The 23,934-nt window shown below is 33.5% G+C and overlaps 4 protein-coding genes and 1 long non-coding RNA gene across 5 annotated transcripts; 3 read left to right on the top strand and 2 right to left on the bottom strand.

Moving 5' to 3' along the window:
* Positions 1–7,734: 7,734 nt before the first annotated feature.
* On the top strand, positions 7,735–14,035 carry LOC8277997 (F-box protein 7). Its single transcript, XM_002513703.4, has 11 exons — positions 7,735–7,913; positions 8,135–8,221; positions 8,324–8,436; positions 8,906–9,022; positions 9,105–9,201; positions 10,560–10,633; positions 11,935–11,988; positions 12,096–12,197; positions 12,352–12,410; positions 13,165–13,360; positions 13,677–14,035. The coding sequence occupies exons 1-11, from the start codon at positions 7,904–7,906 to the stop codon at positions 13,734–13,736; spliced, it is 969 nt and encodes a 322-aa protein (XP_002513749.2). The 5' UTR covers positions 7,735–7,903; the 3' UTR covers positions 13,737–14,035.
* A 340-nt stretch (positions 14,036–14,375) lies between these two features.
* Positions 14,376–15,909, bottom strand: LOC8277998 (acetyltransferase At1g77540). Its single transcript, XM_015716110.3, has 3 exons — positions 15,662–15,909; positions 15,293–15,595; positions 14,376–14,585 (listed from the first exon to the last, which is right to left on the bottom strand). Exons 2-3 carry the CDS (start codon positions 15,557–15,559, stop codon positions 14,514–14,516), a joined length of 339 nt encoding a protein of 112 aa, XP_015571596.1. The 5' UTR covers positions 15,560–15,595; positions 15,662–15,909; the 3' UTR covers positions 14,376–14,513.
* On the top strand, positions 15,616–16,273 carry LOC125369158. Its single transcript, XR_007214763.1, has 2 exons — positions 15,616–15,754; positions 15,908–16,273. It is a non-coding gene; the product is annotated as an uncharacterized LOC125369158 (long non-coding RNA).
* Positions 16,274–16,407: 134 nt separating this feature from the next.
* LOC8277999 (V-type proton ATPase subunit c4) lies at positions 16,408–18,133 on the bottom strand. The gene is made up of 3 exons (XM_002513705.4): positions 17,829–18,133; positions 17,223–17,508; positions 16,408–16,805 (listed from the first exon to the last, which is right to left on the bottom strand). The coding sequence occupies exons 1-3, from the start codon at positions 17,905–17,907 to the stop codon at positions 16,673–16,675; spliced, it is 498 nt and encodes a 165-aa protein (XP_002513751.2). The 5' UTR covers positions 17,908–18,133; the 3' UTR covers positions 16,408–16,672.
* A 2,832-nt stretch (positions 18,134–20,965) lies between these two features.
* LOC8278000 (BTB/POZ domain-containing protein At1g21780) lies at positions 20,966–23,869 on the top strand. Its single transcript, XM_002513706.4, has 4 exons — positions 20,966–21,246; positions 21,335–21,480; positions 22,390–22,505; positions 23,111–23,869. The coding sequence occupies exons 1-4, from the start codon at positions 21,134–21,136 to the stop codon at positions 23,714–23,716; spliced, it is 981 nt and encodes a 326-aa protein (XP_002513752.1). The 5' UTR covers positions 20,966–21,133; the 3' UTR covers positions 23,717–23,869.
* Positions 23,870–23,934: the final 65 nt, after the last annotated feature.

The raw sequence follows: 23,934 nt of genomic DNA, 5'->3' as shown, positions 1-23,934 counted from the left end.
ATGTTTTTAAATAAGTACTGACCTTGTAATAATCATCTAGATAATTCTCAGGATTATCACGCTTATACTATATTGCACACACTGCATGGCAGCATGGTATGCCAGTTAAATCAAACCTCTTACAAGTACATATTTTATCCTTAATGTCAACCACAAACTGCTCCCCTGACCAACCACCTGAAACCTATCCCCCCCCTGACCACTCAGTTCTGAACATCCAGCAGAATTCTTTAAACTTCTCTAACTTAGCTATAATCTTAGGACAATATTGATTGGCAGTTCTTTTCATATCATCTCTTTTTTTGTGAATTCTTTTCATTAACTTTATCCTAATGATCTCATTCATTGTTATAACTCACTTAGTCCTTGACTCTAGAATGAAGCTATTAAAACATTCACAAAGATTATTTAATAACATGTCACATTTAGGGGTTGTCCTAAAATGTGACCTAGACCAAAGGGGGGGGGGGGGGGGGGGGGGGGGGGGGGGGGGGGGGGGGGGGGTTATATTGTTCATGTAGTTATGGCCATCTGTAGAAATTTCTGCAATTTTATCCATGATTTTTTGGAACATTGGCACATAACTAGCCCTAGCAGCTCCCCAAACTAACTCTTTTAGTCCTAATGTATTAAAATTTTTCTTCAAATTATTGTGGACATGTCTAACACAAAATTGGTGTTTTGCATTGGGAAACATCTCTTCAATTGCAAGAATTAAACTCTAATTAAGCATAAAAAATAATAAACCGCAATTAACAACTCTAACATATATTAGTTCACATATATACTAAAAAATATTAAAATAAAAGGATTAGAAGCTTGTACCTTCTGTCTGTCACTCACAAAGGTCCAGTGGTGACTGTTGTTGAGTTCCAAGTCAGCTGCTAGTAGGTCTAGGAACCATTTCCAGTTATCCTTGTTCTCCTTTTGAACAACTGCTCAAGCAACTGGATATATACAGTCGTTGGCATCAACTGCCACAGCTGTTAGTAGCTGCCCACCATAAATCCCCTTCAACCAGCAACCATCAATTGATATTAAAGGTCTGCAATACTTGAATCCATCCTTTAGGGCAGCAAAACAGACATATAAATCCTTAAACACTTGTTCCTCCAAATATAGCACAATTGTGGACCCAGGATTACTGCTTAGCAACTCAAGTTTGTAATCATGCAGTCTACCCAATTGCTCTCTTTCATCACCATCAATGAACTTCAGAGCAATGTTCCTAGCTCTCTAAGCCTTTAGCCTAGAGACATCAACTGCCATATCCTCCTTAATAGTTTGAATAATACATTGAATTGTCCAACTTGGATCAGCCCTAAACCTTTCCACATACTTCATGGCAATGTACTTAGCATTAACATGTATGTTATTGTGCTCTTTAGTGCAACTGTGATCAAACTTTGCAGACTTGATTTGCACAGTGTTCTTATCATCTGTCTTCAAGTAAGCCCAAATAAAAAATCCACATCCCTTTTTGCACTTTGCTTTACATTTTATTTTTGTATTTGGACCAAAAATTACTTGATTCCTGCTCCTTATTGAGTAGTTCTTTACTGCATCTTTAAACTGCCTAAAAGTACTAAACAACATGCCTATCTTCAAATTAGGGTAGGCCATATCTATCTCCTCATTAAAAATTGGCCATTTTGTCTTCCTCGAATCAATATCACTTTCATCAGATGAAGAACATGACCTAAGCTCATCACTTTGTGCATAAACAGTCTCATCTGAACCCTCACCTCCAATTATTTCTTCATTAACCCTTGTTCTATCCCTTTCTAACTCCATATCAACAAATTTTTCAAATAAATCATCATCATCTTCATCATGCAAGTCATAATCAGAATCAACAAATTCAGGGTCATCCTCATCAGCCTCACTGTCAAACTCCTTACTATCATCATTCCCATGACCATCTTGTTCAATTTGACCCTCTTCTAAGCTAGTGCCATCACTACTTAGCATTCTCACTTCCTCAGATGATTCAATATTATCAGCATGCACAACATTCTCAGTTGGTTCTAAATTATCTTGTTGCATATTTACCTTATCCCTAGTATAAACATGAATCACTCTTGACTTATCAACACTTAAAGACATCTCAATACTATCACTGTCATTATCTAACTTTCTCAAACCATCTGTGTCACTTTTCTTTGGATGCTTCCAAAACATAGAAAATGATGCAGGCACCAGACCCAATTCTCTGGCCATTGCATCTATCTCTAATCTTGACATCATATCAGCAGAACAAAAATCTATGCTCCCAACATCTCTAATTTCTAGCCTACCCCTACCATATACTCTAAAACAATGCCATTCTATACTGAAATACTCTGTATCAGGCACTGCATATGGTAAAATGGATAAAACAAATCAATGTCATTCTTTATATTACAATCACTCAATACAATGAAAATCAATAAGGAAAAGGGTTTCAAATCACCAAACACCAACCACCACAATAAAACACATAACAGAAGATCATCCTTTGCAAGTTACCAAAAATCAAGCACAACCATTATATACAGAGCACAAGTTACAAAATGCAAGTTATATGACTTACAGTACACAGACTGCCTTTCGCTTTCTTCCCTTCGCCTCCATTCAAGAGACATTGTGCGATGGAAATAATGCTGTAAAACGTACACTCTGCAATGTGAAAATGTTGTGACAGTGGGGGTAACAATGATGTAAAACGCACACTGAGGGCGGGGAAGAAGAGAGGGAAGCGGGGAAGAAGAGGGGAGAGAGAAATTCTTTTGTGGGTGAGAAAGTAGTCGTCCAAAAGCATGACAGTGGAGGTGAGAAAGCTGAACATGGCCGTATTGGTTTCAACGGATGCATCAAACATCAAAGAAAAAAAAAGCTTTTAGGGAGCACGACCACAGAGAGTAACACGGGCATAAACACCAGCCCGTGTTGGGAACACAGGCATCAACACGGCTGTGTTGGCGTCGACAGGGCCACTCAGCGTCATTAATTGACGTGGCACACGTTGAGCGGACAAAACACCCGAAAATTCCTACTCAGCATGCCACGTCAGCTTCGGACGTCGGAATTTGACTGTTGGTACTAAATTGATATATTTTTACGTACGTTTGTTATTAAATCGATTCAAATTAAAGTCTTGGTACCAAATTGATATATAGTGCCTAGTATTGGTACCAGCTGGGATAATTACCCTCACTTGTGCCTTTTCCAACAGTTATCATCTAAACTGGAACGCATTCTATGTGTCTTGGTCCTTGAGTTGCGTGTTGGCCTATGAAATCTACACTTTCCAATTATTTAGTTGAAGAGCATATAATTCAACGACAATTGAGTGACAAGTATTTATAAATTTTATTGTCTAAATATTAAATCATTAATATTATCTAAATTAAGAATCTAAATCTAGATAGACGAAAAATATTTTATAAGAACTTTTGATTTAATGCTTTGATAGAAGGGATCTTGTAAATTTTTTAGTGACACTTTAATAGTTATATTATTAGAAATTTGTGTCCAAATTCATTAGCACCATTAATAGTTTTAAAAATTAAATTTCAAACAAAATCCAATTTCTGTGAAATCGGTTTTGTTGGATAGATGACGAAGTATAGATTTTCTAGTATTGTCATATCATCCAAAAACTCTTCGGAATTGACTAAAATTAAGTAAAAAACTGTATTGTGAAAATATCTTTTCTTCCTTTTTTCTTCAAACTCTATAAATATTGATACTGTTAATATTGAATGAAAACTAAGTAGGCAATGAGTGGGATAGTGGTAGAATTGTAACTAATTAATCCTAGATAAATAAATTATAATTATTTAATTAATGATTTTAGTGAACTTGGATGCAAATTATTAACATTAGGATACTAAAATGTCACAAAATAAACTTTAGAACTCTTTATGTTAAAAGGTGAAACTATAATAACGCAGTTCCTATTTAAACACTAGTCTTGGTGTGGTTTAAAAGGTATCTTAGAGTCTTGCCTTATCTTTAAGGAATGAAGAAGTCTATAAAGGAAAATGATGGGAGAACAAAAGGGGCCTGCAAATTTCCTTTCAAAGGAAAGGGACATTTAGTGTAAGCATTGAAAGCTCGCACTCACTCAAGTTGTTTGAGGTTGGCATGATGTACTGCCTAACATCACCACAGCAGCAAGCAAGAACAAGGCCTTTGTCTCTCTCTCTCTCTCTCTCTCACACACACACACACAAACCCACTCAACTGCTAATGGACCATAGAAGCTTAATCCAAAGGCTTGGAACTAAATTATTAAAATAATTGCTCGAAACGTACAGCTTTCAATTAATAATAATATTCTGAAGATATATGCCTGACCAATGCTTAAATGGGGCCTCTCAGAAAAGAGAGGGGATCCTAGATTTTACTAATTTTCTACTTGCATCTATCTGCTTAAAGAGTATGGGTATTGACCCCTCAAGAAATTTATTATGCATATACACACACACAATCATTATTTCATAAGATATTAATATTATTAAGCCCTTAAAGAAACAATACTAGAGAAGAGATTAAACTTTTTAAGTGTAATTTATGATTCGGTAATTGTACATGATTCATTTAGGATTTTTTTCAACTAATACCTCAAACTTTTTTAAACTATAAAGTCCATTAAATTTCAATCAACCAAATTGGCCGTCAAAAACTCGACTTACAACCAAAAAAAAAATAGTCAACAAAGAATACGAATTCTTTATTTAATATCTACTCCAATAATCAAGTTAGAATTTAAATAAATTTTTGAAAAAATATGTAAGCAATCGATATATATTGAATGAATGGAATTAGTTAGTAGTTCTTAGGATGGTGTTAACAAGAGTGTATAATTATTCTTCTTCTTTTTAGAGAATAACTATTATTCCTCCTAAAATAATTGTCCTTATATCTTTTTGGTATAACTATTATTCCTCCTAAAATAATTGTTCTTACATCTTTTTGGTGACTTTTTATCGAGGAGTTCGAGTCCTTTTGGGATTATTCATTAATTCGAGTGGCTAGAATCCTGATAGGATTAGTAATAGTGTATATTAGAGTGTCTATTTAATAATTGAGCAATGGACTATTCAAAATATTTTCTTTCATTCTTTTTGTCTCCCACTTACGGATTCAATTTCTAAGATTGAGAGGCATGATAAAAATGATCATAATCCAAGCATACTCAGGAGGGTGTAAGACCCGCATAATAGAAATGCAAAAACAGATTATACTCTCTTTTTTTTAATCTCTCATTCGGTATTCAGTCCATGAGCCGATTAATCCAAATTCGGGTACTGTGGAAGCCATGAGGGGCCACCAACCCAGTTTGCTCCATTCACAACGTCAGAATTCGAGCTCTGGACATTGCTTAAGGGATCTAGCGCCTTATCTCGCTGAGATCAACTGGTAGTTGGTAGATTATACTCTTTTAGAGCTTCTATGTGAATTCTTAATTTTATTATGAGCGACACATATATACTAGACTACTAGAATGATCGGATTGGATTGAAGTGGAATTGAGTTCCCTAATCTTAGATGTAATTTCAGTTTTAATTGAGTGTCGTATTCATCTTGAAATTAGAATTTACCATGGAGGGTGATTCAGAGGGGACAGTGTAGAAGAAGGTGACCAGTGGGGAACAACTCAAGTAGCTAAATTAGTTGAATCAAAAATAAAAAATTAAAAAAAAATTAATAAGAGGGCCATTAATATTATTATACCATGTGATAAATGATTAAGACAAAAGTAGCTGAATCTTGCTAGTCATCAATGGAAGGGAATCAAAGTCCTAAACAATTACTTCACATGTGGGAGGATTGGGGAAGATAGATCTGCATTTGATTCATTCATATGTACAAATTAAAAAGAAAATTAAAAATCTCTATTGTCTGCCATTCACAACCATTAATCAAGAGGAGAATCCTGTTTCATTATCGACTAGTCCATTTCAGATTAGTTGTAAATTCTTGCAAAATGGGTCATGCCACATCAACATGTAGCTCACTGCTTTACACTGGGTCATGCTCGTTGGATAATTTTGCGATGGTTATCGAGAAAAAATAAAATTATTTTTATTGATAACTATTTAGAAAATAACCAAATGATAATTATTTTTATCCTTTTATGAAAATATAGATTTATTTATTTTTAATTTTTAATTCTTCTTTCTTGTGCTCATTTCTTCTTCATTTTCTCCTCTAATCTCTGCAGCAGAAAATCAAAGAAAATCCCATTAGAACTACATACCCACCAAAATCATTATGTCAGTAGCTAGTTTTGTCCCACAAGAGCTCTAGTATTCATCTATTCCAAGAACTTTATAAATTATACAAGATGTGACCTTTGCAAATTTTAAAGCCGAACCACTCCTCTCATCGTCATGGTAATTCCAACCTCCCTTGAGCTTAATCTTTCTAGATTCTCAGTAATATAAACATGAGCTTCAAATTCCACCTAAATCACATTTCCCCAAATTCGGGTTAGTTATAAATTATCAAACTCCAATTGTAGATAACTATTATGGTTTAGATCAATTAGAAAAAAAAAAAAAAAAACTTGAATAAATAACAAAAAACAATTAATTCATCTTTTTTTTTTATTTTAAATATTGGTATGATTGTGGCAAAGATTATCATGGTTATAGTGAAAATGGTAGGGGCGGCTCATTAGGATAGAGCATTTTGATATTTAGTTTTAAATTTGTTTTTGTCTAAAATTTCGGTTATGCAAGCATTTTGAAGCGTTTTAGTTAGAAAATAAAAAAGATAAAGAATGCAAATAGTTGACCATTTTCTTTTAGTCAATGCTTCAATGAAAAAAATATTTAAATATAATATAGAGTGATACCAATAAAAATAAAAGTAGAAAAATCAAAAGCTAAAATACCATTAAGATAATAGCATGTTTGAATTTTGAACTACCTCATAGTGTTTTATGTGACATTTTTATTCTTATTTTTACCTCAATGGTGTTATTAATGCCAACAATAATGGCATGTTTGAACTTTGAACTACCTCATAGTGCTTTCGTAGTATCCTTTGATTGCTGCTCTGCTCAGTACTCTCCTCCTGAGTAGCATAGTCAAACAAGCCATCGACAACGGCAATGAGCTGACCATTCCATTAAATGCAAATAGTGGATCATAATAGAATTACAATCCAATAATTATTAGGCAGTAGCAGCAGCTAACTGCTTTTGGCTTATTAACATTCCACTAAAACCATGTACTTTTATCATACCACCATTATTACTTTTGTAAATATTTTGCCCTAAAATTAGAGGTTTTGAGTTTGAGACTTTTTTTTTATTTTATTATAAAATTAATTTTTTATAAAATAAAACTAAATAATATTTAGTGATTTACAGTAGTCCACTTTAAAAAAAAATCTATAATTTCACTAGTAATTAATATATACTAATTATATCTTTAAAGGAAGATTCTTTTACATGTTTATTTTTTCTATCAAAAGAACAAGAATGCTTTTTGAGGCTAATATATTTTATTTGGTATTATGTTATTCTGATGGGCTTTCTGTCGGACCAATCATCTCATACAATTTGGGCTTCTTTTGTCTACTTGAGCAAGCTTAGGCTACGCACTGTTCCGTTGAATAGTCCCCCTTTTATGGCCATTATTCAAAACGTCAGACATTTAGCGTCGTTTTCAATCTCCATTCCCGCAATAACCACACGTCATCAACATTTCATCGATCGCCAATCGAAAAGTGTAAACCATAGTCGGTACTTTTCTTTCTCATAAACCTGCATGTATACTATCGTACCTTCTTCCCATTCCAAAATCTCCTTTGTCTTTCCGCATTTTCTCTTCTAGTCGTCTCGAATTTTCCCCAGAAAATCGAGAAAGAAAGTGAGAGAGAGTAATCATTTCTATCAATCCTATACATGACTTCAGGTAAATCTAACTTCTCCGCCATTTGTTTAATCGTAACCGCTCCAATTTTCATGATTTTTTTTTTTATTTTTATGTTTCTGGAAATTCAAACTTGATCATGTTATGTATGCCGTGATGATAATAAATTCATGAACAAGGTGCATGATATGACCGAAGTTTGTATACTACGTTTTATAGCAATCCAAACAGAGCATTAAAATAAAAACTTATCTTTTTTGTAGATTACGCATTGCAAGTTCCTCCTGAGCTGGAAACAGCTTTGCAATTGAAGACTGTACGTTATTTTGTTACGCAAAGACCATGGCTTGGTAATGCTAATTGCTAAATTTTTAAAGTTCAATCACTAGTGCTTGGCTATATATTTTTTTTTTCCTTAAGAAAATATTAATGTTTTATCGTTTGTGTTATAGATCTTTATGGAGTAAACATTAGACCTGTTGCACCTTATGGAAGTGCAAGTAGAAGACAAATTAATGATTCTGCATTGATACACCGTTCCTTGCCTGATGAGCTACTCTTGGAGGTAAGCTATGTCATGTGAACGAAATTGAACCGATGAAATAATTTTGTTAATATGCAGTGTTTCTAATGGGTCTTTGTTAGATACATTTTTGGTTGGCTCACACTTTATCATGATAACGGCATTGAGATTCTATGTTATTGGTGGGCATTTTCAGAAATAGAAACAACATATCCAATTTTTGAATTTGCAGAATGTAGAAATATCGTTACATTTTCGCTGTTTAGTTAGGCAACCAGAGTATGTTGAAACAAGGATATCCATTATGGATAACTATGAAACAAGGAATGGGATAAGAAATTGGGAGATGAGTCCTAGAGACTAGTTAGTCTCAGTGAGAGATATTTGTTTGCTTCTGCGTCAATGTGGAAATATGAAGAAGGAAACAATAAGTTATGAAAACATCACCTATGTTTGCTTATATTATTGATGATTATCATAGCTGAGAGCGATAGTGTATACTTTTATGCAGGTCTTTTTACGAATGAATCCATATGACTTAGGAAGGGCTGCATGTGTTTGTCGAAAATGGAGGTACACTCTTCGTAACCCTGTATTCTGGCGTAGTGCTTGTTTAAAGGCTTGGCAGGTAATTTCGATCTTATGAGGTCTTTATCTCTTTTCTCACATCCAAGCTCGAACCTGAATACACTCTTCTTATTTTCATGCAGCTGTGTGGAATGGTGGAGAACTATAAGATTTTGCAATCAAAATATGAGAGCTCATGGAGGAAAATGTGGCTTTTAAGACCAAGGGTTCGCACAGATGGTATGCTTTAACCTTATCTTAAATTTATCTTGTTATCTTGAATAAAATTAAGAACTTTAACATGTTCTTTCTTCAGTATTTTATGTCCTTGTCTCCTTAAACTTAGTTTGCTGGTCTTTAGAATGAATTTGTATTGTCTATTTCCAAGCTAGGCAGTGATGTTTGTGCCTCTCTTTTCTTTAGAGTATCCTTGGTTCAAAGAAGTGAACAAAGGAAAGGGTTGGAATAAAAGAGGGGGTAAAACTTTGGATCGATTTGGATAAATTAAATAGTCTTTCATGTTAGATGGGCCCATGTAATGCAACACAAACCATCCAAATTGGATAGGTTGGGGGAGAGGAAGTACCCTTCTTCACTGTTAAATTCCATTTTGCATTATTCCTTGATTGTATCAAGAAATACGTTGTAAGGGCTATATTCAGTAAGATTTCTGTTTTTTTTTTTGGTCTCCCATCTTCCATGACCAGATAAGCAAAAGGGAAGGTTGTTATCCTTTCTTTGCAATATAGCTTTTGTTTGCTTCTAGTCATACAAAATTTTAATTTGCCAATTCCCTCCATAAGTTATTTTCTGGTGATCTGCACACTTTTGGAAATTGATTGCCTCTTTATTCTCTTTTCTTTCTACCTTTGAGAATGTCGAACTAGCTTGACTTCCTCCAGCAAAGGATCAAAATCAACTTGTTCATCTATTAAGTTTCAAACAGGAAAAGTTAAAATATCTCTCAAACTTTCTTGACCACTCCTTGCTTTACCAAAGCTGTGGAATTTTCATACCCTCTTCCTTTCACCTTGCTCCTTCAAAGCCTTGGAGGATACACTTATTATCATTTTATTATAGCATTACACTTGAATATACTATTCATCTTAGGTATGTGACAGTCTATAAGAAAATCCTTTATCTTGGTCCTCCTTAATATAAATTTTTTTCATATAAGGATCTGAGTATGTTCTCTTTACTTCAAAAATGGTTGTCAAGTGGCCTTGATTTTCATAGCAAGTATGAACAGGAAGTAACTTCTATATATGTATGAGAATGAAAGGAAAAATTCTTTTAAGAGCCTTGTTAACTTCCCACCATCTTCATGTTATTACCTTAGATAATTAAATAACTACCAAGTTCTTTCTATTTTATATTCATATTTATTAGTAAAAATTAGCAGAAGCCACCTTATGCTGTTATTATGGACGTTTTTGGAGAATAATAATAAATGACCGAGTAGACTAATGTGAATTCAAAGAAATTACTTGCCCTTGCGAAATATTGAATTTTAATTCTCTCCATATCTTCTAAATTTTGTTATCTTTTCATTTTGGAAATGTGCGTAATCTTGGAATGTATTTCTGCTCTTAAATCAGGTCTGTACGTGAGTAGGAACACATATATTCGTACTGGTGTAAGAGAGTGGACTATCACCAATCCAGTTCATTTGGTATGCTTGCATCCTGTTTACTTAATATACTTCCTACTAATTTGTGATTTAATCTGTGAAATTTAAGTCTCATGTACTTAGTGCTCTAAGGTTTAAGATTAGCCCACAAGAATGCAAGGTGATATAGTATTCATACAGAAAGGAGGGACCTAGGTTTCTTTCAGTTTCTCATGAATTTACTTGAAATAGTTTTATGACTATGGGAAGCTCGTATTTGAGTTCTCCTGTAACTTGAGGAATTATCAAATTTTCAATTTAGAATTTTGACTTGTAAGTGGAGTGGCAAACTTCATGCCGTGCTCCAATATTCAGGAAGCAGTATGGCTGCTGGTGGTTTGGAGTTATGGATTTAAATATCTAGATATATGTCTTGTTGAAATAAATTTATCCTCTACCCTGTTTCATGCGATGGCACTTTTACACGTTTTCTAACTTATCTTAAAAAAAAAAAAATTGTTTTTCGTACTTGAGCATTTTTTTGATTAAATATTGAGTTGAGTATTAATGTTCAGAAATAGAAAGTGGAACTTCTATATTTCCCTCTTACAGATTTAGGTGAGGCAAAAGATTTCTTGCTCTTTCTTTTTAAATTTCATTATACTATTCTAGTATAATTGATGTTGAGAATGATTAGACATGGATCATGCAGTGGATGGTGGGCTTAGCATTTAGGAAAATGTGAATGATAGCCTGGTGTGATAATAAGGTTATTATTTATCTGCCACTTTCTTCAGTTAAGCAACTAAAACTAACTCAAATTGGCTTCATATGTTTACTTATTGGACTTGTTTCTGTCATTTGGCTAAATCTATAGCCATCTTAATCCATCAGAGCTTCCTGTGCAGCCTTGTCATTGTTTCTCCAGGTCAACATTTTTAGTTGCTGATGTGAATAAAAGAAATTTTGAAATGAGGAAGGTTGCCGCACTAATAATACATGGGTCTTACTTTATGAACTTTCTTGGCCTGATAAACTCATTCCATGGTCCTTTTATAAGTTACTCATGTACAAGAGATGTTGATGACATATTCTAAACCCTTAGGATTGCACTTTTTCTTCAGTAGTATGGCATGAGAACGGGGAATGAAGCATTCAGCCACTAACTGAAAAGGGAGATTGATTATTTAAGCAACCGGATGGTTGAATATTCTTCCGATTCATGCAATTCAGTTGTGTGTATAATTGCATGCAAAGATTGTAGTGGTGATTCTGGGACAGCAAAAGGAAAAAAAGAATTGCTTATTCACATGGCTGAAATTTTGTTTTATCACTGTTATCCTGATTTTCTTCCCCTTCTGCAGGTTTGCTATTATCGTTACATGAGATTCTTACCTTCTGGCAGGTTTCTTTATAAAGTAACTACTCAAACTTAAATAGGTGATTTATGATGAATATAGAAAATTTCACTTTGATCGTTATATGTCTCTTCATAACCATTGCTATCTGTTATGCTGTTGTATAGACTTCTTCTCATACAGTGAAGGAAGTTGTAAAATGCATGAATTATCGTGCATCTAAAGCAGATGATGTTTTTACTGGCCGTTACACATTGAACGATGACAGGGTACTGTTCTTAACAGATTGCAAACAATTTGGGTTTTGTATTGGGCATGTTCTAGATATTCTTTTGTATCTAGGGTTGTCATTGGTTCTCATTTACTTCTTTCTCTATTTGCAAATATGCATTTTGATGGATTTATTTTTGTTCATCATTGCAGATTGAAGCTGCTTTTGTGTACCCTGGCATGCGTCCTACCATGTGGAAAGTCTGTTTAAGGTATATTGGATGTACTCTGCTGAACTACTGTCATCTAAAATTTGGTTGTTATGGTTTAATGAATGAATTGTACATGTGTGCTTGCTGTATCTTGTGCGTCATCATTGGGTAAAACTGCATTTGCTTGCATGCTCCAAATAGTCCATAGGAAGATAAACTTAACTTGTTAGATTATGAAGGTTTATTTTATGCTTGCATGCTCCAAATAGGCCATGGGAACATACAAGGAATTTAACATGCTGTTATTATACGTGATCTGTATGGTGCAACCATAAAATCATGGTAGGTATAAGTGTAAAGTATCATATCTTTTTATGTTTGGGTCTTGCTTTTATATCTTTGGTCATTGGTGCTCCTTGTTACACTAATGGCATCTAATTATTTGTAGTTGGGTTTAGCTTGCATCAAAGTGCTTTGAGATACTTTTTTATGGTTATTTTGGACGAAATCAATGTCATACTGTTTTCTATCAGTCCCTTCTAAGCTAACAATTATTAGAAGTATTCTACGTCATATTGTAGCCAAGGTGTATTATTACTAGTTATTTACGGTGGAGATATGATTACTAGTTATTTATGGGGAAGAAGGCAATATACCTTGTATTACCATTGACTGCCTGGAAATGAACTGGTATATTGGCAAATGCAGCTAGGAGTATGAACAACTCTCTAATTCTTTGATTAGCCGGCTTCTCTTTTGCCCGCCACACTTTCCCTTCCTCCTGTTGATAGTCATTGTTGCCCATCTGCTTTAGGATAAGAGGAACAACCACTGGGGCTAACAATCGGCTGGATATACTCTCCCTTGTTACGAGTAAAGTGGACAATAATGGGGTCAGTGGGCCTGAAGAGGACATAGTTGGAGTCGTCGACGACTGGCAGGAGGATGAGATTTCTCGGACGTCGCACAAGAGGGGACTTGCACCTTTTGCATTTGTTCCTTTTGAAGAGGTTTGTACCTTGCTCAGTTATTGCCTTGGAGCAACTCTATAAAGCATTGGAAGGTTGCATCTAATATCTATTAAGCATCTTCTGTTAGTTTGCATATCGAACATATTTTAGAAGATACATCAGATAGCAAGAGCCATGTAGTTTTGTTTTCTGCTGACATGTAGTCTTGTTTAATGCTATTTTCCCACCAACAGAAACCAGCATCCGCACACTTGCACGCATAAAAATAGAACCCTTTCTTTTTATGAAAGTCTAGTTTTTCACTACCTATACATGGAACTAAATTGTCAAAATATTGGCCTTGTGGATTGCGTAGGTGGAAACATCCGTTCTGAACCTGCCTGTGGAAAAGATGGATTTTTATGTTCCTGGCTAGGACCTGGAAAGATGGATTATTCCGTTCCTGGCTAGGACCTGGATTTCGCTTTGTACATATGTAATTATTATACCTTAATATGTGTATGATATGTAGTTTGCGTTCCATTTTGTTTCCGGCTTTCAGTGTTTGTCTTCACATCTCTGTATGCGGCAACAATAGTACAATGTGCCATAAAATCTGTTCTGGTGCTGGATCCACTCATACTGACGATTTGAACAGTCAGAATTTTATTCTATTACAGAATGTTCAAATATAGTTGTTTTACCAGCTTTAAGAGAAGACATAATATTAGTGCTTCTGCTTCTCTATATGTTTACCTTAATGTCACTGTTACTGTCCTATTAAGCTTTCGGAGTTCAATTATAAATTTCTAGTATTCATCCTGTTTAAAATCATGCGTTCAGGATCATAGAGTCGTACTCGTATCATATGCACAACAATGGACAAAAAGACTCATCGGTGCTGTAATCCGTGAATTAGAAACTGCACTTGTGCCCAACTGAGAGAATCAATTGGGCAATGAGACTCTTGCTATACATCTTTTAAATACATCATTCGTGCCATTTATTGTCAACATTTCCAGAAGTATCAGATTGATGCGGGTAAAAAAAAAAGTAGCAAATACTAGAAGAAAAATAGAGAAGAATTCCTGTGTTGATAGGTAAAAAGTACCTGGAAATAACACAGAAACTTTATTATATAAGAAGTTAAAAGTGGTAATAATCTTGTAATAATTTTTCAGTCAAAGCACTTCATTCATTCAGCTGAAGTTGGTCATATATTTGATTTGATATCTTCTGAAAACACGACAGAATTCCATGATTCATTCCGTGGAAGAAAGGTGTCCTGCCAATGGAAGACAGAACAATGCAGCATTAGCTCAAATTGGGCAAATTAAATTGATTTTGGCAATGGAATTTTGTTATACAAAAAAATATAAGTTCTTCACAAACTGATTGCAGAGGCAGATAGGATTTTCCTAATGCCTTGACGCCTGCAGCTAAATATGAAGGCAGAGCAGATCGAACGCAAATATAAAAATTCTTTTACAAGTTAAAACATAGAACTTCAAATTTTTCCTCTACAAAATAATCCCTCGGGTTTCTGTGAGCAAGCCGAAGAAGACTTCTTCGACGCAAAACAAATTCCCATCTTAATATCACATCCTTAGTGGTAATTGTATCCATTAAAAATTTAGTGGCCGGAGTTATCTAGTTTCTGGGTTCTGTCCAAAAATGTAGCGGAAGGAAGTCTTTTAAAGAATTATTTAGCAGAACGTCAAGACATAGCAGAGATACCCACATGAACTGCCTCTAAAAACTGGTCGATATTAACAATTTCCCATATTTATCAATCACACGCTGATAAACCCTAGGCGATGTGAGATCAATTCCGGAATAGGTTTTCTTACAATCATCACAAAAACAGAGGAAACCGACAGGAATAACCAACAACATAGGACAATAAGAAGAGGCCAATAAACAAGACGAACGAAATAAAATTCAATAAAAGAGAAATAGAATGCAGAAAAAAGGAGACCAAAAGGGGCTTACAGAAACGTAAGAGCAGGAGGGAATGACAGACATGGAGTGGGACTTAGCATGATTGAAAGCTGCAACACAAAGATGAGAAGCCAAACCCAATCCTCTCTTCGAACGAGGGACATAAGTGTGTAATATGTCCATCACTTTCCCGTCATTTCTGAGCACGTATTCAAGGTATGCCTCCTTGTCCTCTGTTTCAAACCTGCTATTGTTCTGCTTCCACACAATTTTTGGTGCCTCGGCTGCTGCTGCTGGTGTTGCCCATGTTGTTGCCATCTTCTTTTTCACCTAGTCCTTATCTTCTGTATCGGTCTGCATGTTTTAACTGTTATTTAAAGGCTAAAAAAGATGCTGGTCGACCCTCACGAGTGGACTTACCTCAACTTGTGGGTGACTCAACTTGAACCGTCGATTAGGCTAGTCAATTTTTCCTACACTGGCAATTTGCAATTCTCGTCAAGTCAAAAACAGGTAATGCACACAAGCGCACATGCGAATGCCTGAGCTGAAAGATTATTAGTAGAGAATTTACATGTTTATGGTTGGTATACATTTTCATCTTTTAGGTTTTTGCTCTAGAAATTCAATTTTTACATTAAATCATCGCCCATTGATGTCCACCAGAACCAAGAAATCCAGCATTCAAAAGAATGGTTCTATGATTAGCGAGTTTAGCCACTTTGCTTCAAGTATTGCAAGTTTATTCCCTGTACGTACATGTCTCTCTACCTGCTAGATGCTGTTTGTGAAAGAGTTTACAGGGGTTTGGCGTCGAGCCATAGCAAAGAAAAAGAAACCATCACTTTTTTGCATTGAAGCTACGCACTAGAATGAATACAACATCAAAGGCGTCCTGCAACTTCAAATTTCAAACCTGAGAATTAGAATCAGGCAGCCAATGGCTTTTCCTTGTTTTGTTTTTTTTTGAATTTATCACCAAAAGCAGCAGAACCAAAGTGTTGATGAAGAGTTTCTTCCTGGAATATATTACACATAAACATTTCTTAGGTTATCATTTGGTTAAAACTTATAAACCTCCTCTATCAAAGACTACTGGACTGCTAAAACATCTCATAAGAAAATTGACGCGGGGAAGCTGGCTCAGAACAATGAAGAGCAACACAAATAGAAACAAAATAATATATAGATCAATATACAGAATCATTCTAAAACAATTGATCAGCATGTAGAATCATTCCAAAATAATCATCATAAGTAGTATAGACTGCAGAATACCCAGTTTCCTAATTTACAAGAGCCTAGCTATTAAAGCAAATAAAATCAAACAATTTAAGCAGAATATGGGCAACTTCCAGTCATAACATACAATTCAATTTTTTTTAACTAGATTAATGAAGGCCATTATGTGCGAAACTATTAATCCTTTTCTTATTCTGCACGTGACTGGCCTGCTCGGGATGAGAGAATGATTCCCACAATAAGACCATACAGAGCAAGTGCTTCAGCAAAGATGAGGATAAGAATCATCCCAACAAACAGCTTTGGTTGCTGGGCGTTGGCCCTGAACAATGTTTGAAAAAACACAATTAGATTTACGGACGAAACATAGAAGACAAGCAAGTAAAACAGCAATAAAGTCTAAATCAAAATAGTATATGCAGAACAATAATTTTCCAGAGTCAGCATCCAATAGGGTAAAATCTTGGATATCATTTCTTAACCAATACAGGCGCTAATAAGGCTTAAAATCAGATATCAGGGCTTTAGTTTATACTTCTGCCAAGTATGAAATTCATGTCCATATCCACAGACAATAGAGAAATATCCACTCCTACAGCACAGTTGATCAAACAGTATAGGTAACGAATGCAAAAAGGTTACTTTGGAAGCAGAAACAAGTTACCAACATTAGATTAAATCATACAACAAACAATAATACAAACAAATGATAAAAAAAAGTCAAAATCAAAAAACTTACCTAACACCAGCATCACCAACAATCCCAATGGCCATACCAGCAGATAAACCAGCAAGACCACAAGCAAGACCAGAAGACAAATGAGCATAACCATCAAAAAGATAATAAGATTTAGCCTTAGGATTAATACCAGTACTAATAATAACAGCTATAATTAAACCATAAATTCCTAAAACACCAGCCATAACGACTGGTACTATTGACTTCATTACTAGCTCTGGTCTCATCACTCCCATTGATGCCACTCCTACTCCACTCTTTGCTGTTCCATATGCTGCTCCCATACCTGCATACGAAAGTAAAAAAAAAAAAAAATTGGTTTTCTTTTCTTTCAAGCCCACCTACCAAAATCAACAAAAACCCATTAATCTTTTTTCTTTCTTTTCTTTAAAACTCACTTATTAAAAGAATCAAGTAAACCCATTAATCATCTTCTCTTTTGCTTCATAACCCACTTATCAAAATCAAATAAAATCTTCTTTTCTTTTCTTTTCTTAAAACCCACTTATCAAAATCAAACAAACCCAACAATTTGCGTTGCATTTCTTTCTCTTCTTTAACGAAAAATGAATAAAAAATGAGAATTGGAAGATGTTACTATATTACAAGAGAATACGAGAGCAGCTGCGGCTCCAAGGAAGCCGAAAAAAGGAGCAGTTTCGTCGCCGCTGAAACCTGATGACATATTTCTTTCCTTTTTTTCGTGTGTGTTTGGTTATGCAGATATCAGGGACAGTTTAATTCTTGTTTTAAACAGAACTCTGTCTCTGTTCTTGATCTTTGTTATTATGTAAAAAAAAAAAAATTAAAACAAACAAAAAACAGAGGAGAAGATCGGATCGGAGAAGAAGAAAGGGAGGTAGAGAGAGATCATATAATTCACGTGACGTGTTTTAATTATTTGGTCATTTTACGATGATACCCGTTTGTTTATTTGTTAATTGCTTCGATGATTTGACGCTGTTTTTTGCTGAACTGAAGTGAGAACGACGAATCGTTTTATGACAGTCCTAAACATGTCGTATTGACGATCCATCGGTCGTTTATAAATAAATGTCATAATTTAAATTTTTAATTCAGCCTCACTCCTGGGGGGTTAGACTTCGAGAGTGAAATTCTTATGGGCTTCTTTTATAAAAAGGCTCCTAACTTTCACTTTTTTTTTTGTTTCTTTTTAGATCCAATGGCTAATAAACATTTAAGAGTTTTTAGTTAAATATTGACATACTAACCGAAAATTAAAATTATACAATGCACTAGCTGTTCTATTTTATGTTTCTCATAAGAAATAATAATCAAAACTAAAATAAAATAAATTAAAATGAAACAGAATAATATATTAAGAAAAACTAACTGAAAATAAAAAAAAAAACTGATCTCCTACTCTTTACTTATTAATCAAAACAACATTTTTTTTTTCATTTGTTATTTTTATATTGGATTGTGACTCTATTTCTACAACTAACATTTTTCTATGTTTTTCCTTTTTACCATTTTTATTTTCTTTCAAAAGATCAATTTTAACATTTGGGTTTTCATGTTCATATTTTCTTTTGGAATAAAAGCTAATTTGGTCACTAATTTTATTGTTCGGGTTCAATTTAGACATATATTTTAAAATTTTAGACATTTTAGCGCAAAATTTTGTATATTTATATTAAATTAATCATATTTTTTACAAAATGGGAGAGTGAGTTATACGCTCCCTAGAAAGAGGGTGGATAGAATGAAAAATAAAAAAATAGTAATTTATTATATAATTTTAAAAATATACTTTAATATTTAAACAAAACATGTAAAAGAATAAATATTGCTAAAGTGTTTTTACTTTTTTTTTTTAATAATGATAGTGAAAGAAACAAGTACATTAGTAATGGTGCCGAGTACGATAGAAATGAGAGTGATTTCAACGAAAATAATGGTGGTAATAGCTATTTATTGTTCAATTACCTTAATTATACTAAAAATATAAAATAATTTTAAAATAATATTATAATTTTTTAATTATTTTTTATTATTAAGAGAGAGTCGCTCTCACTTTTTTTTATAAACGGGATTAATTTGAGCTAAATACATAAAAAAATTAAAATAAAAAATTCATAAATTTAAAAAATAACTAAATTGAGCCGTGTGACAAATTCAGTGTGGCCATTATTCCTTTCCTTTTTTGCGATACTAATGATTCTTGATTAGATTTTGGTTTCACCTAAATCAGAGATTCAATTAACAAATCCATTTCTTGAATTCTTGATGATTTTTTTCCTTATTTCAAAATTCAGCTCACTAAAATTGTTTTATTACTTTTGAATTTATGTAGACAAGCTTATCTCCACTTTCTCTCCATTTCTAGTAATTCTAACACAAAATGAGCTCAAGATCTCAGCTTATATTAGCTAGGCAGCAAGTTGACCTAAAAACTCTAAGTTTCTTTTTCTTTTTTGGTTGAAAAGGCTAAAAGAAATTTAAAAGAAAAATATTAAATCGACAGTGGGTGCAAATTTCAGATGGTAAATTATTAGTTAATTAAAAATTTATTAAATGTTAAAATTATTAATTTATTAGATTCAATTACCTAAAAGAAAGTACCATGTTGATTCCTCAAAAATTTACTAATTAATAAAGACTATTAATTTATTAGATTTTAAATATAAAATGTTCAACTGTACGTATAAACATAAGGTGTCTTGATGGGATTATTAAATAATTAATGTTACTCTGACATGAACATGATAACAGGTTCAAGATTGATTAGGGTTTGCAGTTGAAAGGGATGATGATCAAAGGATTAAAAAGAAAAGCAGAATTATTGAAAAAGTGTAGTATAGTATTTGCTCACGTCAATTAAGATTATTTAAAAAGAAATGTCGGCTGTACTTTTGTGAAAAAAGAAATCGTATTGTCTGACACTCCAAATTCAAACTCATTCTCACTTGCGATTCAGAAATGACAAAAAACATTTATATTAAATAATAAATTAATTTCTTAATAAAATATAATTTTAATTTTATAAAATGATATTTAAAATTATATTCTTAATATTATATTAACTAATAAATTAAATTCTAATAGTATAATGACTTATAATCCTAAAATTAATAATCTCAACTATATTTATAGTATTAATTTATATATAATAATTAACTAACTAATATTTTTAAAATAATTATAGTCATTTTTATACTAATAAAATCTTTAAATATTAATTATGTTAAAAAAATTAAAATATATTTAATTTATATTAAAATGTAATATATTATAAATGATAATAAAAATAAAAATACTCATTACATCACTATATAAATATAACTGGTCAGACAAATAATTATTTAGTGGTCAGAATTTTAATAATTTTTAATTTTAAAAAATAATAAATTGATTATATTTATGATATTAATCTATATAAAATTGATCAATAAATATTTTAGAATATAAATTTATATAAATTAATAAATATTTTAATCTTATTTTATATTTATTATATTAATATTTTAAATATCTAAAATATATATAATAATAAATCTATTTCATATTATTATCTGTAACTAAAATAATAACAATAATTATACAGTCCACAAATAAATAACTAACGGAATCTAATTTAAAAATTAACGTATATTTAGTCTTAAATGAAATCTCAATTTTGAACAACATCTGCTTGTAATAAAAAAATTTCCTTAAAAGCGAACACGAAAATAAATGTTTTAAATGAAATCTCATATAAAAGTCTCCTCTACCGAAAAACAAACTTTTAAGTTGGTATTTTATGTCTGTAAATCTTTACAAACTTGGCCATTAACTTAAAGCCTTATACGATAAGCAAGCAGTCTCCTGTCGTATCCTCTTTCTTTGTTTAGCTCAGAGAACAAACGTACTTTACTGGCTAACCACAGGATTCAGGAAGACACAAAAAAATGGCAGATTCGAAGGTGGAAACGATCTCAAGGCTAGCTCAATGGAGGATCGACAACTTTGGACCTTGTTCTTACAAAAAGTCTGATCCTTTTAAAGTTGGAATCTGGAACTGGTAACTAACTAACTACTCACACTCTGTCAATCCTCTTCCTTTTTAATTACTGGGTTTGATAGATTCTTTGATCTTACTTCTCTGTTAGGCACTTATCTGTAGAGAAAAATCGATACCTTTATGTTCGTTTATTTCCAGAGCCTTCTCGAGCTTCCAAAGAGCAACCTCCTATTGCTAGATTTGTCCTTCGTGTTTCTAATGCTGGTGCTAATCGTAGACCCTACATTTCTCCTGGTATTGCTTCCATTTCTTGCTTTTCTTTGTGTAATTTTGATTGTCTATTCTTTTTAATTTGGAAAAAGATTTTGCAGGTTAAGTTTATTTTGATGCATGGTTGAGCTGGAGATGAATTGTCTCTGATTTACTGTGTAGAGTCTGTGATTTACTCTTTTTTCTTTTTGTAGACTTTACATTTGATACCTCTACAAAAAGAGGCCTTAATGTTAGGGACTTTCTTGACTTTATTTATTTTTTTGGAAGAAAGAGAGAACCTCACACAACACACGCATTTTGATGGTCATTTGTTTACTTTTATGTCTGTCTCAAATGAACTCGGGCAAAGGATTGTTCTGATTTCTTTATTCGTAGTCTGTAGAAGGTAACCTTTTTACGGGAAAAAGAATTAAATTCATAGTCTAGCTATTTCAATTGGTGGGAAGGCGTATTCTGCCGAATATGCCTTCTGCTTGTTCCTTCTGTGTATTGATTTATACTCTGCTGCTGAAAGTTAGCACGAACCCAGCTCCTTTAGTGTCAGTTTTTGATTTTTTAAACAAATGATTGAAGTTTCTTCCTTGGTAACTTTTCCTCCTTTTCTCAATAAAAACATGGGGTCCTGGCTCTTCATAGTATTTATGATTTTGAATCTTTTACAGTGATCTGTGGAATTCTTAGGCCATGTCTGGATATTTTATATTGGTAACCACTTTATTTTCATGGCTGTCTAGAGACATAATGTCAGGCAGATAGCTAAATGCATTGTTGACCTGCAGTTATGATGTTTTTAAAATCTATCTCGCCTGCTTTGCATCCTGATAACTGTAGTTTTTAGTTGCTTCAGTTGGTGTTTTTCTGGAACACGTGTAGTTATTGATACAAGTGAAGCAGTAATGAATTGATTCCTGTAACACTTTCATCTTGCAGTGCATGAGAGATTGCTTCGGAATTGTGATGACTTCGTGTGGCCTGTTGATTCCACATTTCATGGTCGCTTCATCATTGATGTTGAGTTTCTAGACATCAAGATATGTGCTCTGAATGTGAGTTCCCTTAAATTATGTGAAACAACGTTGATCTGCCTGAATATGTCTTAGTTGGTATAGAGTTGCAGGAGGTGGAGAAGAAGGTTGTATCCTATAGTTAACTAGATGTTGCATCTTTTATGATGTTTGAGTCCCTTTTTTAAGCTAAGATGATAATCAAAATTGGATGCATGTTTGTATGGTCTAATTGAATTCCATCGGCAACCTGCTCCTTTAGTGGTTTGATAGTATAGTAGTTGAAAATACATCTTAGGATGCTTATGTGTCTTGCCAAGATTTTCAGAAGGATGGTGACTGGATGCATTACTCCATGAGGACAAAAGATTTTGCAATAGGCTTAGTGTTTGACATAAAAATGAATATGTTAGCAACTTAAATTCAAAAGAAATTATAGACATTAGGATATGCATCTGCCTTTTCAGTTGTTAAGTGAGCACCTAAAAGTCAAAGGGTTGCAGAAAGCTATATGTTGGCTTGTCTCCATGTAAGCAGAATCTAGACATTTCTTACAGTCTGGTAATTAATTGAATCCAACCACTCTTATTATTTTATTTGCACTCCTTATGGTTTATCCCTTCAATCTTTCCCTGTTAAAAACTCAGGGTGTAGAAGCCAGTTCTATATGGCCTAGTGATGGAATGATGCAGACTGTTTCAACCCAAAGCACACTTCGATGTCTATCTCGCATGCTGGATGAGGCCATTCACGCTGACCTTACCATACACACTGCTGATGGCATTCTAAGAGCTCATAAAGCAATTCTTTCGGCGAGTTCACCTGTTTTCCAGAGCATGTTCCATCACAACCTCAAGGAAAAGGAGTCCTCTACAATCTACATAGAAGACATGTCAATGGAGTCTTGCATGTCTCTTCTAAGTTACCTATATGGAACCATTAAGCAAGAGGATTTCTGGAAGCACCGTTTAGCATTGCTTGGAGCAGCAAACAAATATGATATTTCAGATCTTAAAGATGCTTGTGAGGAAAGCCTATTGGAAGACATAAATTCTGGAAATGTGCTCGAGAGGCTGCAAGAGGCCTGGCTTTACCAGTTAGACAAGCTGAAGAAAGGATGCTTGACGTACTTGTTTGATTTTGGCAAGATATATGATGTTAGAGAAGAAATGAATAACTTTTTCAGGCAAGCAGACAGGGAATTGATGCTGGAAATGTTCCAAGAGGTGCTGACAGTTTGGAAACCTGTATAATATGCCCAGTGAAGTGCTCTTTGCGGAAAGTGCCCACTTTAGATAATTGTACATTGTATGTCAGATTCTAAGTCTTATTACTTAAATCAGTAGGGAGTGAAAGTTCCTCTGTGCAGCAGCAACTAATACAAAACTTTGTTCTGGGTTTGGCAACCTGACCGGTTTGAAGCGAATATTATCTCTAGCTACACTAATACCTCCAGTTCATAATTAATAAA

This window comes from Ricinus communis, chromosome 2 (assembly GCF_019578655.1).
Source record: "Ricinus communis isolate WT05 ecotype wild-type chromosome 2, ASM1957865v1, whole genome shotgun sequence".
Taxonomy (NCBI): domain Eukaryota; kingdom Viridiplantae; phylum Streptophyta; class Magnoliopsida; order Malpighiales; family Euphorbiaceae; genus Ricinus; species Ricinus communis.
This window is presented reverse-complemented; position numbering and strand designations above follow the sequence as displayed.

Excerpts from the sequence above, each read along its gene's own strand:
- LOC8277999 (XM_002513705.4), bottom strand. The coding sequence starts at position 17,907 with ATGTCATCAGGTTTCAGCGGCGACGAAACTGCTCCTTTTTTCGGCTTC. Across the intron at positions 17,509-17,828 it reads AGCTGCTCTCGTATTCTCTT|GTATGGGAGCAGCATATGGA; the intron begins GTAATATAGTAA and ends TTTCGTATGCAG. Across the intron at positions 16,806-17,222 it reads GTTGGTGATGCTGGTGTTAG|GGCCAACGCCCAGCAACCAA; the intron begins GTAAGTTTTTTG and ends AACATTGTTCAG.
- LOC8278000 (XM_002513706.4), top strand. The coding sequence starts at position 21,134 with ATGGCAGATTCGAAGGTGGAAACGATCTCAAGGCTAGCTCAATGGAGG. Across the intron at positions 21,247-21,334 it reads AAAGTTGGAATCTGGAACTG|GCACTTATCTGTAGAGAAAA; the intron begins GTAACTAACTAA and ends CTTCTCTGTTAG. Across the intron at positions 21,481-22,389 it reads TAGACCCTACATTTCTCCTG|TGCATGAGAGATTGCTTCGG; the intron begins GTATTGCTTCCA and ends TTCATCTTGCAG.
- LOC8277998 (XM_015716110.3), bottom strand. The coding sequence starts at position 15,559 with ATGGCAACAACATGGGCAACACCAGCAGCAGCAGCCGAGGCACCAAAA. Across the intron at positions 14,586-15,292 it reads CCTCCTGCTCTTACGTTTCT|GACACCTTTCTTCCACGGAA; the intron begins GTAAGCCCCTTT and ends TTCCATTGGCAG.
- LOC8277997 (XM_002513703.4), top strand. Across the intron at positions 11,989-12,095 it reads CTGGCAGGTTTCTTTATAAA|ACTTCTTCTCATACAGTGAA; the intron begins GTAACTACTCAA and ends GCTGTTGTATAG. Across the intron at positions 12,198-12,351 it reads ACACATTGAACGATGACAGG|ATTGAAGCTGCTTTTGTGTA; the intron begins GTACTGTTCTTA and ends TCATCATTGCAG.